Genomic DNA, 15,419 nt, shown 5'->3' with positions numbered 1-15,419 from the left:
TTGGCACATATCCGGGACAATCCATCCATACACGGCGTGACTGTGGGGGACATTGAAAACAAATATGCCGCTGACGACATTCTTTTCCATGTCCAACAACCACCCATCTCCCTTCCGAACCTCCTCACAGAATTTAGCTGCTATGGCGAGCTCTCCAATTTTAAAATCAATTTACCTAAATCAAAGATACTAAACGTTTCTGTTGCCCATGCACTTGCCGCGCGCTTACAACCGTCCTTCCCCCTTTGCTTGGCAACCACATTCACTTAAATATCTTGGCATTCACCTCACTGCTGATCCACCTGAGCTCTCCCGAACAAATTTTGTCCCCCTCCTGAACTCCATCAGGCAAGACTTACATTGTTGGACCCACCCGGCAACCTCCTGGTTGGGAAGAGTAAATGTTGTTAAAATGAATGTGCTGCACAGGGTGTTGTTCTTGTTTCAAATGATTCCGTAGCTATGAATTTTGTGGCCATACTAACCTCTCTCATAACGAAATATGTCTGGCACCGATCCAAACAGAGGATAGCTCGGAACATTCTCTACCGTCTCAAACCTGCCGGGGGGTTGGCCTTGCCAGACTTTGGAAAATATTTAATGGCCTCTATTTTCTCTAGGATTTTGGACTGGAAACACCACTCACAGTCAAAACTGTGGGTCCAACTGGAATACTCCTTGGCCAATGCCTCTCTGTATGCACAACTTTGGATTCCCCCAAAATACAGATGCCTCGCGGCTTCTACATCCTCCTTATCACACTCAGTTTTCCAAGCTTGGGACGCTTTTCATAAGACTCACCAGATACTGCACAACTCTCCCTTCATGCCAATTGTAGGCCATAATTAGGGATCCTACCTCTCTCCTCCCCGAGATCTGCTCTTCTACACCATCTTTCATGGACCTCTGGAGATACACTCAACTAAAACTGGCTCTCCCAGGCAAAACCACGTAGCGGTACGTCATTTGCCTGGGAGAAGCTAGGGGGCGAGTGCGGGCCACCGCACTCCCACCCCGATCGCCAGCGGGGAAGCTTGCACGTGTGTCAGGCGGCTCCGATTGCCGCCTGACACTCTCAATCTCTCCCCGCTGACAGAGAAGGATGGTCGGCTGATGTAAACACAGCCTTTCGTCCTTCTCCCTCGGATGATCACAGAGGCTATGTGATCCTGCTATATAGGATCACATGTCTCTGTGCTCATCTCACAAGCCCAACCCCCCCCCCCCCACAGTTAGAATCACTCCCCTAGGCTTACATTTAACCCCTTGATCACCAACAATGTTAACCCCTTCCCTGCCAGTATCATTATTACAGTAACAGTGCATATTTTTAGCACTGATTACTGTAGTAATGTCACTGGTACCCCCAAAAGCATCAAAAATGTCAGTTAGGGGTTCGATCTGTCCGCTGCAATGTTGCAGTCCTGCAAAAAATCGCAGATCGCCGCCATTACTAGGAAAAAAACAACAACAAAAAAAAAACAAAACAATAAAAATGACATAAATATCTTTCCCGTAGTTAGTAAACGCAATAACTTTTGCGCAAACCAATCAAAATACGCTTATTGCGCTTTTTTTTACCAAAAATATCAGAAAACAAATTGGCCTAAAATGTTAAAAAATTTAGATTTTTAAATTTTTTTTTTTGGGAATGTTATATAGCAAAATGGGAAAAATATTGTTTTTTATTTTTTTTTGCAAAATTGATGCTCTTTTTTTGTTTATAGCGCAAAAAATAAAAAATAAAAATCACACAGGTGATCAAATACCACCAAAAGAAGGTTCTATTTGTGGGAAAAAAAAGACGTCCATTTTATTTAGGTATATGTAGAGGTAAACCTGAGCGCTACCACATAGAGAGAAGGAAACGGAAATAAGGAGGTAACAGAAGTAGACAAATGGAGCACCCAGAAATCTGCAGCCAATTTTGTAGTGTCACCACATACCACAAATGTAAAAAATAAATAAAAATCAGCGCAGAAATTCTAAACTCGGTGAACCATGAATATCTATATCGTTCAAATAAAAATGACTCAATAATACTTTAAAATCTTCAAATGTGACTAAAGTGCTTAAGTGCCAAAGTGAAAGTGCACATACAGCAGTGAATATGTAAAAAACATAAAGTGATCCTGTGTGAGAAATAAGAATAGGTAAGAATAGGTAATGATATTTTCACTTTATGAAGATTATATAGTATTTTTATCATCTAGTGTCTTTATTTTTGAAGAGTGTTTTTATTTCTTTTTTATATTTTATTTAGGTACAGCGTCGCACAACCACGCAATTATCCGTTAAAGTAACGCAGTGCCGAATCGCAATGGCTTCAGGCGATCGACCGAATCTACCACTTGGAAGATATGACACTTGACTACAGGGGCCTTGCCCCCTCAAGCATATAAGATATGGGCCTGCTGGTTGTCCTTTACCCATTCTCAGGTATAGGCTGACTATATGTCCCATGATTCTTGAAAATATTCCACTTTTCTTGTTAGCTGTGCCAGGGGGTCCTCTCCTCACCGTTACCTTCCTTCTCCTTTTCCTCGCTCTTCTTTGTCGCTCTCTCTCCACTCTACCATGTATCCCTCTCCTTGCTCTCTCTTCATGTAAAACCCGCAAGGTGATGGAATTGTTTACAGAATCTGGTATGTCTCTACATTTGGTTACCTACATTTGGTTACCTAAGTGGTATTTTGCTTTCCTTGCTGATTTGGTGTGGGAACTGTGAGTCCAGTTCGGACCCCCTCCCCTCGCCCCATCAGCACTGTGTCATTGTTATGCACCCTCTTCGATGGTTATGTAGAAGTTACCTTCTTCGCTGTATATTGTGTTACATACACCCATTCACTGGGGAAATATCATGTTCAACTTTTGTTTGTATTTCTGGAAAATATTTCTCTCAATAAAAACTTGCTAAACAAAAAAATTATGTGTTTTTAGCACACAAGAAAAGTAAAACCAACTTTGGTTTGAAATACAAAAAATAAAAAGAAGGAAATATAGAAAGTTAATTATTAAGAGGTGGTTAAGATCACCATAGGAAACATGCTTTATTTTCTTGAATCCCTGGGTTCAAAAGAAGTTTATGTGGAATGTAGTATTGGGCCTTTTCTATATTAACCCCTTCAAGTCTGGACTTTTTCACTTCCTTCCAGTCCAGGCCATTTTTCAGATTTCAGCACTGTCACACTTTGAATGACAATTATCCTGTCATGCAACACTGTACCAAAATGAATTCTAGATCACAGAAAGGGCTTTGGTGGTATTTAACCACTTCTGGAACAGAATGTTTTACCCCCTTAATGACCAGGCCATCTTTTGTGATACGGTACTGCATTAATTTAACTGACATATGCATGGTTGTGCGATGCTGTACCAAATAAAATGTATGTCCTTTTTTTCCCACAAATAGAGCTGTCTTTTGGTGGTATTTGATCACCTCTGCCATTTTTATTTTTTGCGCTATAAACAAAAAAAGAGCTACAATTCTGGAACAAAAAAAAAAAAAATAATAAAAATATTTTTTTTGCTTTCTGCTATAGAACATTCTCAATAAAAAGAAAAAAAAAAAATCTAATTTTTTCATCATTTTAGGCCGTTATGTATTCTGCTACACATTTTTGGTAAAAAAAATTCCAAAAAGTGTATATTGATTGGTTTTCGCAAAATTTATTGCGTCTACAAACTAGAGTAAAGATTTATGTCATTTTTAATTTATTACTAGTAATGGTGTGGATTAGCAATTTTTAGCGGGACTGTGACATTGTGGCGGACATTTCTGACACCTGACATTTTTGGGGGGACCAGTGACAATATTACAGTAATCAGTGCTAAAAATATGCACTGTTACTGTACTAATGACACTGGCAAGGAAGGGGTTCACACCAGGGGCGATCAAAGGGTTAAATGTGTCCCTAGAGGGTGCTTCCTAACTACGTGGGGGATGGGCTTGCTGGATGAACACAAAGATCTGTGTTCCTAAATAGGGAGAACACAGGATCCCTGTGTTCATTACTGACAGAACAGCGGTCTGCTGTGTTGGTTCTCGCCTGGTGGCCAATCAGGGCGTTCGCGCGCGCCCCCACTAGCTGTTCTGCGAAACGACGTAAAGGTACATTGTTTCATGGGAGCGTACCGATCTGCCGCCGTATAAGCACGGTGGCTAGTCGGCAAGTGGTTAAAGACCATTGGGTTTTATTTTGCTATATAAAAGAAAAAAAAATTAAATATATATATATATATATATATATATATATATATATAAGGCATGTTACAGTATCATATTTCCATGCTGCAATTAATTGATTAAGGTTTGGCCACGGCATTATCACGGTATTCAATTATATGATTTCAAGTGGCCTTAATCCCATAGCCTGGTCATTAAGGGAGCAAATCCTTGCGGTCCAGAAGTGGTTAAACCTGCAGGAGGACCGGTGTTTTTATTTATAAATTACTTTACTATTGCTTTAGGCCTGGTTCACATTTTTGCAGGTTGGCGGCCCACATTTGCACAGGCATAGCAGCCGATTGATTTGAATGGACTGCTATGCCCTCGTTTTCCCCAGAAAAAAGGTGCATGCAGCATTTAGAAAAAAATGCAGTGCCTTGAAATCCATCCTTCTTTTGCACCATGCGACTTACCTGCAGTTCCTGCTCTGGCAAGCTTTCTGCGTTTTTATATACGTGGGCCCAGCATTTAAAAACACAATTTGCATGTGCAGGAACTGCAGGTAAGTCGCATGTTGCAAAAGCAGGATGGATTTCACAGCTACTTCATTTTTTTAAATTCTGCATGCACCTTTTTTCAGCCGAAAACGCAGCCATAGCAGCCTAAGCCCATTCGAATCAATGGGTTGCTATGCCTGTGCAAATGTGGGCCACCAACCCGCAAACATGTGAACCAGTCCTAAAGCAATAGTAAAGTTATTTAAAAAAAAACACAGGTCCACCTGCAGGTTTAACCACTTCTGGACCGCAAGGATTTGCCCCCTTAATGACCAGGCCATCAGATCGGAGCCGAGCACCAGGACCAGTCATCAGGTAGGCCAGACACTGCTTGATGACTATATAATAATGTAATGTGGGGGCTGCTATGCCTGTGTATATATAATATACACACACACACAGTGACAATATATAGTGGGTAGGTACTTGCAGAGATTTGTTTGTAGTAGGCAGTGGCATTGTGTCTGTGGCTGAGCCCGGGAAGCATGCGGCTGAAGTATAAAGCAAAGCCGCTGCTTCCTGTGTATGGCTCCTCCTGTCACAGGCAGGGTGCATCTGATATCACTCCGCCTGTGAGCCGGACCTATACAGGAAGTAGTGGCTCCGTTCTAGTAGGAGAGTTGAGCCGCGAGTCCGACACAGCGGGGAGACGCGGTGGATAGCCCGGCAGACAGAAATATACGGTATTTTAAAAATGATGGCAAAATCAATACCGTGGATATGTGATCTTGCGATATATATCGCATAACCCGAACCCCAGCATATGTCTAATATATATATATATACATACACACACACACACACACATATACACACACACACAAACATTATATATATATTATATATATATATATTAAAAAGGGGGAAGCTGCGCAGCTCCCCCCCCTTTTTAATGTTTATCTGATGTTGGTCACATACTAAGTTGCCGCTATACCATTTTTCAGATATTTAGCGCAGTTTCTTCCCCCCTATTTATATATTTATATTATATATATATATATATATATATATACACACACACAATATATATATATATATATATATATATATATATATATATATACACACACACACACACACACACACACACACACACACATATATATATATATATATATACACACACACACACACACACACATATATTATATATATATATATATATATATATATATATATATATACACACATACATACACACACACACACACACACACACACACACACACACACATATATATATATATATATATACATATACACACACACTATATATATTGTGACAGGAAGTCAGGTAAATCTGTGGATGTTGTCACAGACAGGAGATACATGTCTGCTTGGTTTAGACAATTCACCAATTACTATAGGGTGTCGGCTGCAGAGGTAGCCAGCAGGAAGTTGAAAAACCTTCAGCTATTCGGAACGAGGAAATTAAGGCCTCTATAATTTGTCCAGAGGAAGTCTATTGATTGCTGCCTCCTGACGCTGTGTAGGTAGAGGAGGACAGTCAGATGTGTGCCTCCTGACGCTGTGAGAGCATGGGAGAGGAAATGCCTCCTGAAGCGATGTGCGCTGAGGAGGGTAAAGGGACTGAAGACTACTCAAGGTAAGGTCTTGGATTGTTTCTATGTGAAGGGAAAATGAATTAAGACTGAAGACTTCTCAAGGCGAGGTCTTGGATGTTTTCTATGTGAAGGGAAAATCCAAGGGACATTTGCTGTGTGAAGAGAAAAACAAATGGATGTTTTCTATGTGAAGGGAAAATCCAATGAACATGTGCTGTGTGAAGAGAAAATAAATGGACTATTGATGGTCTGCTGTAGGATCAGCAAAGTTTGCCCAACAGTAGGTTGGGGACAGACTCCTTAGGTAGGTTCCTGTGTGTGAGAAGGTAGCCGCCCACAGTGGCAAGGGTTTTTTTTATGTTTATTTTGACGTATGCTGTTTTTGATGCTTGCACTTGTGTGAAGAAAATTGCAAGAATAAAACCATACACGGTTGTTTGCAACCACTTCTCGGCTATCTCCCTGTGTAACGAACCCCCCCAAGGGGTCATCCACACCCGCCACCGAGCTAATCCCTCACAATATATATATATACAAACACATATTATATATATATATATATATATATATATATATACACACATATATATATACACATATATATATACAGTGCCTTCAAAAGTATTCGGCCCCCTTGAACTTTGCGACCTTTTGCCACATTTCAGGCTTCAAACATGAAGATATAAAACTGCAATTTTTTGTGAAGAATCAACAACAAGTGGGACACAATCATGAAGTGGAACGAAATTTATTGGATATTTCAAAGTTTGTTAACAAATAAAAAACTGAAAAATTGGGCGTGCAAAATTATTCAGCCCCTTTACTTTCAGTGCAGCAAACTCTCTCCAGAAGTTCAGTGAGGATCTCTGAATGATCCAATGTTGACCTAAATGACTAATGATGATAAATAGAATCCACCTGTGTGTAATCAAGTCTCCGTATAAATGCACCTGCACTGTGATCATCTCAGAGGTCTGTTTAAAGCGCAGACAGCATCATGAAGAACAAGGAACACACCTGGCAGGTCCGAAATACTGTTGTGGAGAAGTTTAAAGCCGGATTTGGATACAAAAAGATTTCCCAAGCTTTAAACATCCCAAGGAGCACTGTGCAAGCGATAATATTGAAACGGAAGGAGTATCAGACCACTGCAAATCTACGAAGACCTGGCCGTCCCTCTAAACCTTCAGCTCATACAAGGAGAAGACTGATCAGAGATGCAGCCAAGAGGCCCATGATCACTCTGGATGAACTGCAGAGATCTACAGCTGAGGTGGGAGACTCTGTCCATAGGACAACAATCAGTCGTATACTGCACAAATCTGGCCTTTATGGAAGAGTGGCAAGAAGAAAGCCATTTCTTAAAGATATCCATAAAAAGCGTTGTTTAAAGTTTACCACAAGCCACCTGGGAGACACACCAAACATGTGGAAGAAGGTGCTCTGGTCAGATGAAACCAAAATCTAACTTTTTGACAACAATGCAAAACGTTATGTTTGGCGTAAAAGCAACACAGCTCATCACCCTGAACACACCATCCCCACTGTCAAACATGGTGGTGGCAGCATCATGGTTTGGGCCTGCTTTTCTTCAGCAGGGACAGGGAAGATGGTTAAAATTGATGGGAAGATGGATGGAACCAAATACAGGACCATTCTGGAAGAAAACCTGATGGAGTCTGCAAAAGACCTGAGACTGGGACGGAGATTTGTCTTGCAACAAGACAATGATCCAAAACATAAAGCAAAATCTACAATGGAATGGTTCACAAATAGACATATCCAGGTGTTAGAATGGCCAAGTCAAAGTCCAGGCCTGAATCCAATCGAGAAGCTGTGGAAAGAACTGAAAACTGCTGTTCACAAACGCTCTCCATCCAACCTCACTGAGCTTGAGCTGTTTAGCAAGGAGGAATGGGCAAACATTTCAGTCTCTCGATGTGCAAAACTGATAGAGACATACCCCAAGCGACTTACAGCTGTAATTGCAGCAAAAGGTGGCGCTACAAAGTATTAACTTAAGGGGGCTGAATAATTTTGCATGCCCAATTTTTCAGTTTTTTATTTGTTAAAAAAGTTTGAAATATCCAATAAATTTCATTCCACTTCATGATTGTGTCCCACCTGTTGTTGATTCTTCACAAAAAATTAGTTTTATATCTTTATGTTTGAAGCCTGAAATGTGGCAAAAGGTCGCAAAGTTCAAGGGGGCCGAATACTTTCGCAAGGCACTGTATATATACACACACAAATATATATATATATATATATACACACACACACACACATATATATACACACACACACACTATATATATATATATATATATATATATATATATATATATATATATATATATATATATATATATATATATAATGTGTGTGTGTGTGTGTGTGTGTGTGTATATATATATATATATATATATATTTGTGTGTGTGTATATATACAGTGCCTTGCGAAAGTATTCGGCCCCCTTGATATATATAATGTGTGTGTGTATGTATATGTGTGTATACATATATATATATATATTTTAGTTTGTTATAAAATAGTCGGTTGGGGGGTGGTGTAAAACCTTGTGGTTGAGGCCACAGTTTTACGGCCTCCCATCCACGGCCCTCCCAGCCAGGGGTGTACACATGCTGCCACAGCAGCAATGCTTTGCTTTACAGCTGTGGCATGAATTATACCCCTATCACTGTAGCATTTGTCCATAAAAACCCATTCAAGTGAATAGTGACGCTTGTGCCGGGTCTAAGGGGTTAAAAGCAAACGATGAGGACGCCATACTATGCCTACTCCATGCCTGTCAAATGCTCTCTGAAGAGCATTCTGAACACCGATTACTCTTCAGAGAGCACCACACATGCGAATGAGGCCTATTTGTGACACCGATGTGGTGGCAATTGAGGACACGGTGACTGGCTGCACTGGGGCAGTGATCATGTACAATGGCTGACTGCTCTGATGAAGCTGTTTTACCAGACCAAGTGCAGTGTCACTATGGTGACATTGTGCTGCCATGGCAGTGATCAAAGACAATGACTGGTGTTTCTTTTTTCCCCACACACTGCTTGTTATAGCCATTGAGACTGTAGTAAACAGTTTCCCTGTGAAAGAAAACGGTGGCTGCATGCATGCAGTTTAATTACATCTGTGATAGCTGTGATTGGTCACAGCGATCACATGGTAATGGGCCAATTTCATCAATGTTGTGCCTCGATCTGTGATCTGCTATATCCAAAGGACACGGCAATCACAGGTTGCACCGCTGTGTCCCCCTGACGGCGTACATGAGCAGCTTAGGTAGCTTCTGACTTCCAGGGCAGTATTTACCATAATAGTAATTTGGGACCAGTGCATCTGGCAGGAGGGCATTTTTTATGCTCTTCTGTCCATCTCTGGACATTTGTGATTTGTGGCTAAAGTCAGCAAAACAATTATAGATGGATGGGGAGCAAAAGGGAAGTTTACAGAAGTAAGGTGGTTTTTAGGGTTTTTTTGAACCATGAAAAAAATCTCTCCTTACTCTTGTGTGGTGGTCTGAATAGTTAAAAAGTAGTTCTGAACATAAAAAAAAAAAAAAAATGGATTTTTGTCCTACCGTAAAATCCTTCTCTCAGATGTTCATTGACGGACACAGCGCCAGATCTTCTTGACCATTGGGTTTATGCTGCCCTCTACAGGAGTAGGACACTAGGTGGAAAAAAGTTTGATTACACCTAACGGGGAAGTCCCAGGGGGTATACTCCCACTTCCTACTATACATCTTCAGTTTTGTAACAAGCAGTGTCAGACGAACATAAAACCCAACTCAATAGAGGGGCGGGTGTTGTGTTCTTCAACGAACATCAGAGAAAAGGATTTTACGGTAAGATAAAAATCCAGTTTTCTCTTTCGTTCACTGACAGACAAAGCTCCTTATCTTCTTGACCCTTGGGACGTACCAAAGCAGTCTCAACATGAGGGGTGGGAAGCACTTCCCAAAGGATAAACATAGCCAACCAAGTAAAACAGGAGCTCAACCAGATACAGCTGGAGCTCATCTGACAAAAAAAAAAAAAAAAAAAACACCCACAAAGAGGACTAATCCTCTCCAACAGCGGGCTGCAATACCTTGCGGCCAAAAGAAGCATCCGCAGATGTCAACACAACCACCTTCAAACATTTTGTGAAAGTGTGCACGGACGACCAGGTGGCCTCCTTGTAAACCTGCACTACCGACGCCTGATGACGAAAGGCCCAATAAGCACTAAGCGCCCTCATAGAATGCGCCTTAACAGGGAAAGGAGGATCCTTACCCTTAATGGAATAGGCCTGCACCACCATCTGCCTGATCCATCTAGAAATGGTCGCAGCCAGCCACTTACGGGGTCCATCCTTAAGTACAAAAAGAGAATCAAATTTACGGAACGAAAGGACCGCTTATGGACCGAGAAGAAAGGGCAACGTTTGTGACTCTTTGCTCCTAGTAGTCTGTGTAAGACTAGTAGTCCCTAGTAAGACCCTTAAAGCGGAGTTCCGGGCACAGAAGTCATTTTTTAATAAACATACCCCCGGGACAGTCAGGGCTAGCCTCTGATCTGTCCCGGTTCGCACTTACCTTTTAGAAGAAATACTTACTTATAAAATTTCTTCCACAGCGTTTCCATCTCTCTTGTGGGCAGCTGAAGCCGGCGCGGTCCTCTTCTGTGTCTTCTTCCGCGTCTTCTTGTCCCAGAATGCGCCTGCACCGGCCCCTCTCGTCACTTCCGGTGCGGCGCCGCATTCCTCCACAGCTTCTGGGCGTCGCCCGGAAGTGACGAGCGGGGCCGTTGCCGTCGCATTGATTCCTGGGAGCGATGACGTTCAGCTCCCAGGAATCATAGCGAGACAGGAAGTGACGGGGTGAGCCGCGGCGCCGAGGGAGGAAGTACTCTGAGGTGAGTATTTACGATCTTCAATTAAAAGGTGAGTAAACAAAAAAAAAAAAAATAACTATCCAATTCCTTTTCAGGTAATGTCGAACTAGCGGAGGGGCACAAAAAAAAAATATAGTTTTTGTGCCCGGAACTCCGCTTTAATAACCTCTTCCATGGAAGCTCTGAATAAGCAGTCTCCTACAAAAGGGAGATCAGTCAATACTTTCTTGGAAGCCTAGTCCGCAGACCAGTATTTAAGCCATATCATGCAGGGAAGGGTCACCGCTGTCAGGGACACCCTACAGGCTAAGGGGGCCGCATCCAGAGACATCACAGATATACTGCAACCCCTGAACCAACTGGTCCACCAGGTCAGGAGGAGGTTGTCCCCCTTCCAAATCCTGGTGCAGAAGCTAAGCCCATTCAGTTATGGTCTGGGAAACCAAGGTTATGGCAAAAGCTGGCAGCAGAATGGAACCGGCCATTGTAAAAACGGTATCAGACCAGAGATTCAGCGCTCTTGTCAAAAGGGTCCTTAAAGGATGGAGAGTCCTCCACTGGGAGAAGGGTGACTTTATTCAACCTGGAAACCTGTGCGTCCACCACAGGTGGTACTGTCAGTTTCTTTAACAAGGACTCTTCAAAAGGATACCTTCTGGCAAAATGTTTATGGCCCCCGACAATGCGTTTCGGGGAACCCCACTGACTCGCGACAATGTTGTTGAATTAGGTGGGAAAGGGAAACACCTATGCCGCTTTGGAGGCTCTGCGGGTACCAAATTACATCAATGCAGCCGACGTAGCAGTAGCTATGTCCTCCAATTTCAAAGTTTCCTGCACTGATACATTTAGCGCATCCTCTAGCGCCTTTTCATTTACGGCTGTAGTGGAACAGGATTCATCCTCACTATCAGAGCACTAAGGGTGCGTGGACTCAGACACAGTAGGGTGACACGCATCTTCGGCGACCGAATCAACCTCAGAATCTGAGGAGACAGAGGATGCAAGTGAAGGCGGAGGACCCTTTTTGCTCGCCCTATTTTGGAGGGCCAAATCTACTTTCAACACCAGTGACTGCAGGACCACCGTCATAGCAGACAAAGCAGACTGGGACCCAGAGGGCCCCGCAGCCTCTGAAATGGGGTCAGGTGGTGACACATGCTCCAGGGACTTCATGCTTAACCTGGGGACCGCCAGCAGAAAGTGTAAAAACTGCTGTGAACAATTCCCCACTTGTGTGCACCAACGGCATCACAAGTCCCAGCACACCAAATACCTATAGCAGAGAGAGGGAGCCGTGTAGCACCCACAGGGACTCACCACCCCCTCCTCAGAAGCAGAGCCAGAGAGCCAGGCTGTGTGCCGTGCAGTGATCAAAGAAAAAGAGGAAGTACAGGAACTGCCACTAGAGGCCCACCGCTGATTCACCGTTCCATAGGCTTCAAAAACATGGCCGCCATTTGATAGCAATGGGAACCTACAAGAAAATGGCCGCCAGACTACACAAACATGGCCACAGAATATACATGCAGTCATTCACGGCGAAATGGCAGCTATATGTTGCGCCCCTGGGACCCCCAGGTACACTTGGACAGTAAGAAGGAACCCCCCCACCAGGGACATTCCCCCAAAAACCACATTTTGCGCAGCTGACGGCGCTCCCCCCCCAGCACCCGCTTAATACCCCCCCAAAAAAACAAACAGGTATGGCTGAGTGAATGGGGGATGGTCCGTAGAGGGAGCGCATGAGGGAAGGAAGGGCATTCGAAGGTTCGACCAACCCAGGGAGTTGCCCATGTCCACCCCGAAAAAAACACCAGAAGGTAAGGGGGACACTACTCACCACACCTTGGGACCGGGCAGGCACCATTCCAGGCAGACCACTTGGAATGGAGGTGCTGTGGGTCAGAGACACACTGCGACTCGGGTAGTGACTAGGGCCGTGACCAGGGCTATGCGCTCTTGTGAGGCGTTTAACCTCAGCCCCTGTCCAGTGGGACTATTTTGCGGCCAACCTAGTGCGGAGCTAAGGTCGGGTCACATTCACTGGCCAGACTGGGAAGACTAAGGATGTAGGATATCTAGTTGGTTGGTTGTAGTTATCACAGGAACAGAATTGACTGTAGTTCTCACAGGAACAGAAAATAATAAATGAAGAAAAAAAAATCAGTTTAAAAAGGAAAAAATGCTAGGACCATAGATCCCAGCAAGGAACTAGGTCCTCACTCCTGAATAGGTAGAAAAAACTGAAGACCTATAGCAGGAAGTGGAGTCCCCCTGGGACTGCCCTATAAATGTAGTCAAACTTATTTCTGCCTTATGTCCTACTCCTGTAGAGGGCAGCATAAACCGAAGGGTCAAGAAGATCTGAAGCTGTGTCCGTCAATGAACCAAAGAGAAAAACGGAACACATGCTGTCTCCAATAGCACACACTAGCAGTCATTTTTAATAAAATGATTATAGGACAGAAGTGGTGGAGGTTTACAACAATGCATCGTTACTCAGGTGCACTTAGAGAAAAATGGGTGTTTATTTACTAAAGCTAGAGAGGGCAGCCTCGCTGAATGAAATGCAGCTCATGCCAAGCTGGATTGAATTTATATATAGTTGTACAAGTGAGTGGAGTTAACAAGACCATTCTTAATTTTGAGCAAAAACGAATACCAATGACTAATATGCTGAATTCACAATTTACAGCCACTAAACTTACCTGATGAGCTATCAAATTCCCTGGTGTCCTCATCTTTCTCCTCTTCTTTTGACTCTTCTAACTCTTTTCTGTACTCCTCTGCAGCCTGGTTCTCCAGTTCCTCAGTGTGCGCATTTTGCTCATCCACCACTAAGAGGACAATAAATCAGTCTTAATATCACAAAAAAAATAAAAATCTTATGTGATATTATATATAACAGTCTTAACGTAACTGAATTGCTGCAAGAGGTCAAGACCTAATCAAGCCATACCCTAATTTCTGAGACTGTAAGAAATTTAAAAATAAATATAGACCATCAGATGCAATTGTGCTGTTGAGACAGGATGAAGCATTTCACCTTGAGCACAGCAAGTAGTAGTCAGGTAGGGTTCACACAAGCACATTTTTACAGGGGGAAAAAAAACGAGACCTCTTGTGTTAGCATCTGAAATGTGAATTATATAGTGGCAGAAAACAGAAAATTGGTTACATAAAACATAAGTAGATAGCGAAACGAAAAATGCTGTTCAGTAATAAACCACCCTAATACAATTTCGATTTGGTTAGGGCTAAATTTGTTTACTATAGAATACTGTAGACTGTGCAGAAATGCATTGCTTATAAACTGGGTCAGGGGGACTAACTGTGGACGCAATGAAAAGACATGGGATATATGTACCTATTATAAGATATTTCATTCTATTATACAATATACCATGGATATACATTCTGGAATGATCATCATCAATAGTAAAGAAGAATCAAAAGGTCAGATGGACCTGTTCTAGCAGCAGTAACCAATGTAAAAAACATGTATGACTACACCATAATTACTGAAGCTTAAAATATATTAAGAGAGACAGTGTGACATATTTCAATTTTGATGCAAGACACAACAAACCACCCACCTTTTTCAGCTTGTTCTATGATTTGCCTGACTGCTTTTTTTAAGCTGTTAGCTCGTATCATGAGCTGCTCCCGTGACTTAAAGAGCTTTGCCGTGGAAGACTTTGCAATGCTGTCTGCTAAATGCTCCTTGCTTTCAGATAGAGAGTCTTCACTTGAGAATTCCTCCTCCACCTCTTCCTCAACAATTGGTGGTGTTAAGTGCGTCAACAATGGAGTAGCTTGTGCTTCGGCATGGAGTGTCTGAAGTAGTAGATCAAGCTTTTCATTCAGTGTCGAACACTAGAATACAAAGATAGATAATGATTGGCTGGAGAGACTAGACAATTATTACATCAGCAAAAGTTCCAATGGTAGCTATATAAATGGCTAGGTTTCTCTTGTTTCCTTACACTTGGGCTGAGAAAAGTAGATTCCAGTTTAGAGTGGGTGAAGAATTCTGCACTGCCCGCTATTGTATTTGAGAATTGTAGTATTTAAGGCTGCTTGAATACCCGCACAGCAACTGCATCTGACAGAATGTAGTCACTGCTCAGCTTGTGCAAAGAATATGAGAACATTAGTACAATTTACTGTAATAGGCGAATTACGGCCCTTTTACTCAGGATTGCTATTCTAAATCAGTAA

General features: G+C 42.5%; 1 protein-coding gene across 5 annotated transcripts in view; it reads right to left on the bottom strand.

Annotated features, from left to right (window-relative positions):
- DGKH (diacylglycerol kinase eta) overlaps positions 1 to 15,419 on the bottom strand; it is a 588,450-nt gene that overhangs the window by 207,794 nt on the left and 365,237 nt on the right. For all 5 annotated transcript variants that reach the window (XM_082244880.1, XM_082244879.1, XM_082244881.1 and 2 more), the window contains 2 exons: positions 14,795 to 15,074; positions 13,907 to 14,035 (listed from right to left, as the gene is read on the bottom strand). In XM_082244880.1, coding sequence (XP_082101006.1) covers positions 13,907 to 14,035; positions 14,795 to 15,074 — 409 coding nt within the window. The remainder of the gene's footprint in view (positions 1 to 13,906; positions 14,036 to 14,794; positions 15,075 to 15,419) is intronic.

The sequence above is a fragment of the Pelophylax lessonae genome (assembly GCF_965119305.1).
Source record: "Pelophylax lessonae genome assembly, chromosome: 2".
In the NCBI taxonomy this organism is placed as follows: domain Eukaryota; kingdom Metazoa; phylum Chordata; class Amphibia; order Anura; family Ranidae; genus Pelophylax; species Pelophylax lessonae.
The sequence above is the reverse complement of the archived record's forward strand: the minus strand, read 5'-3'. Positions and strand labels throughout refer to the sequence as shown.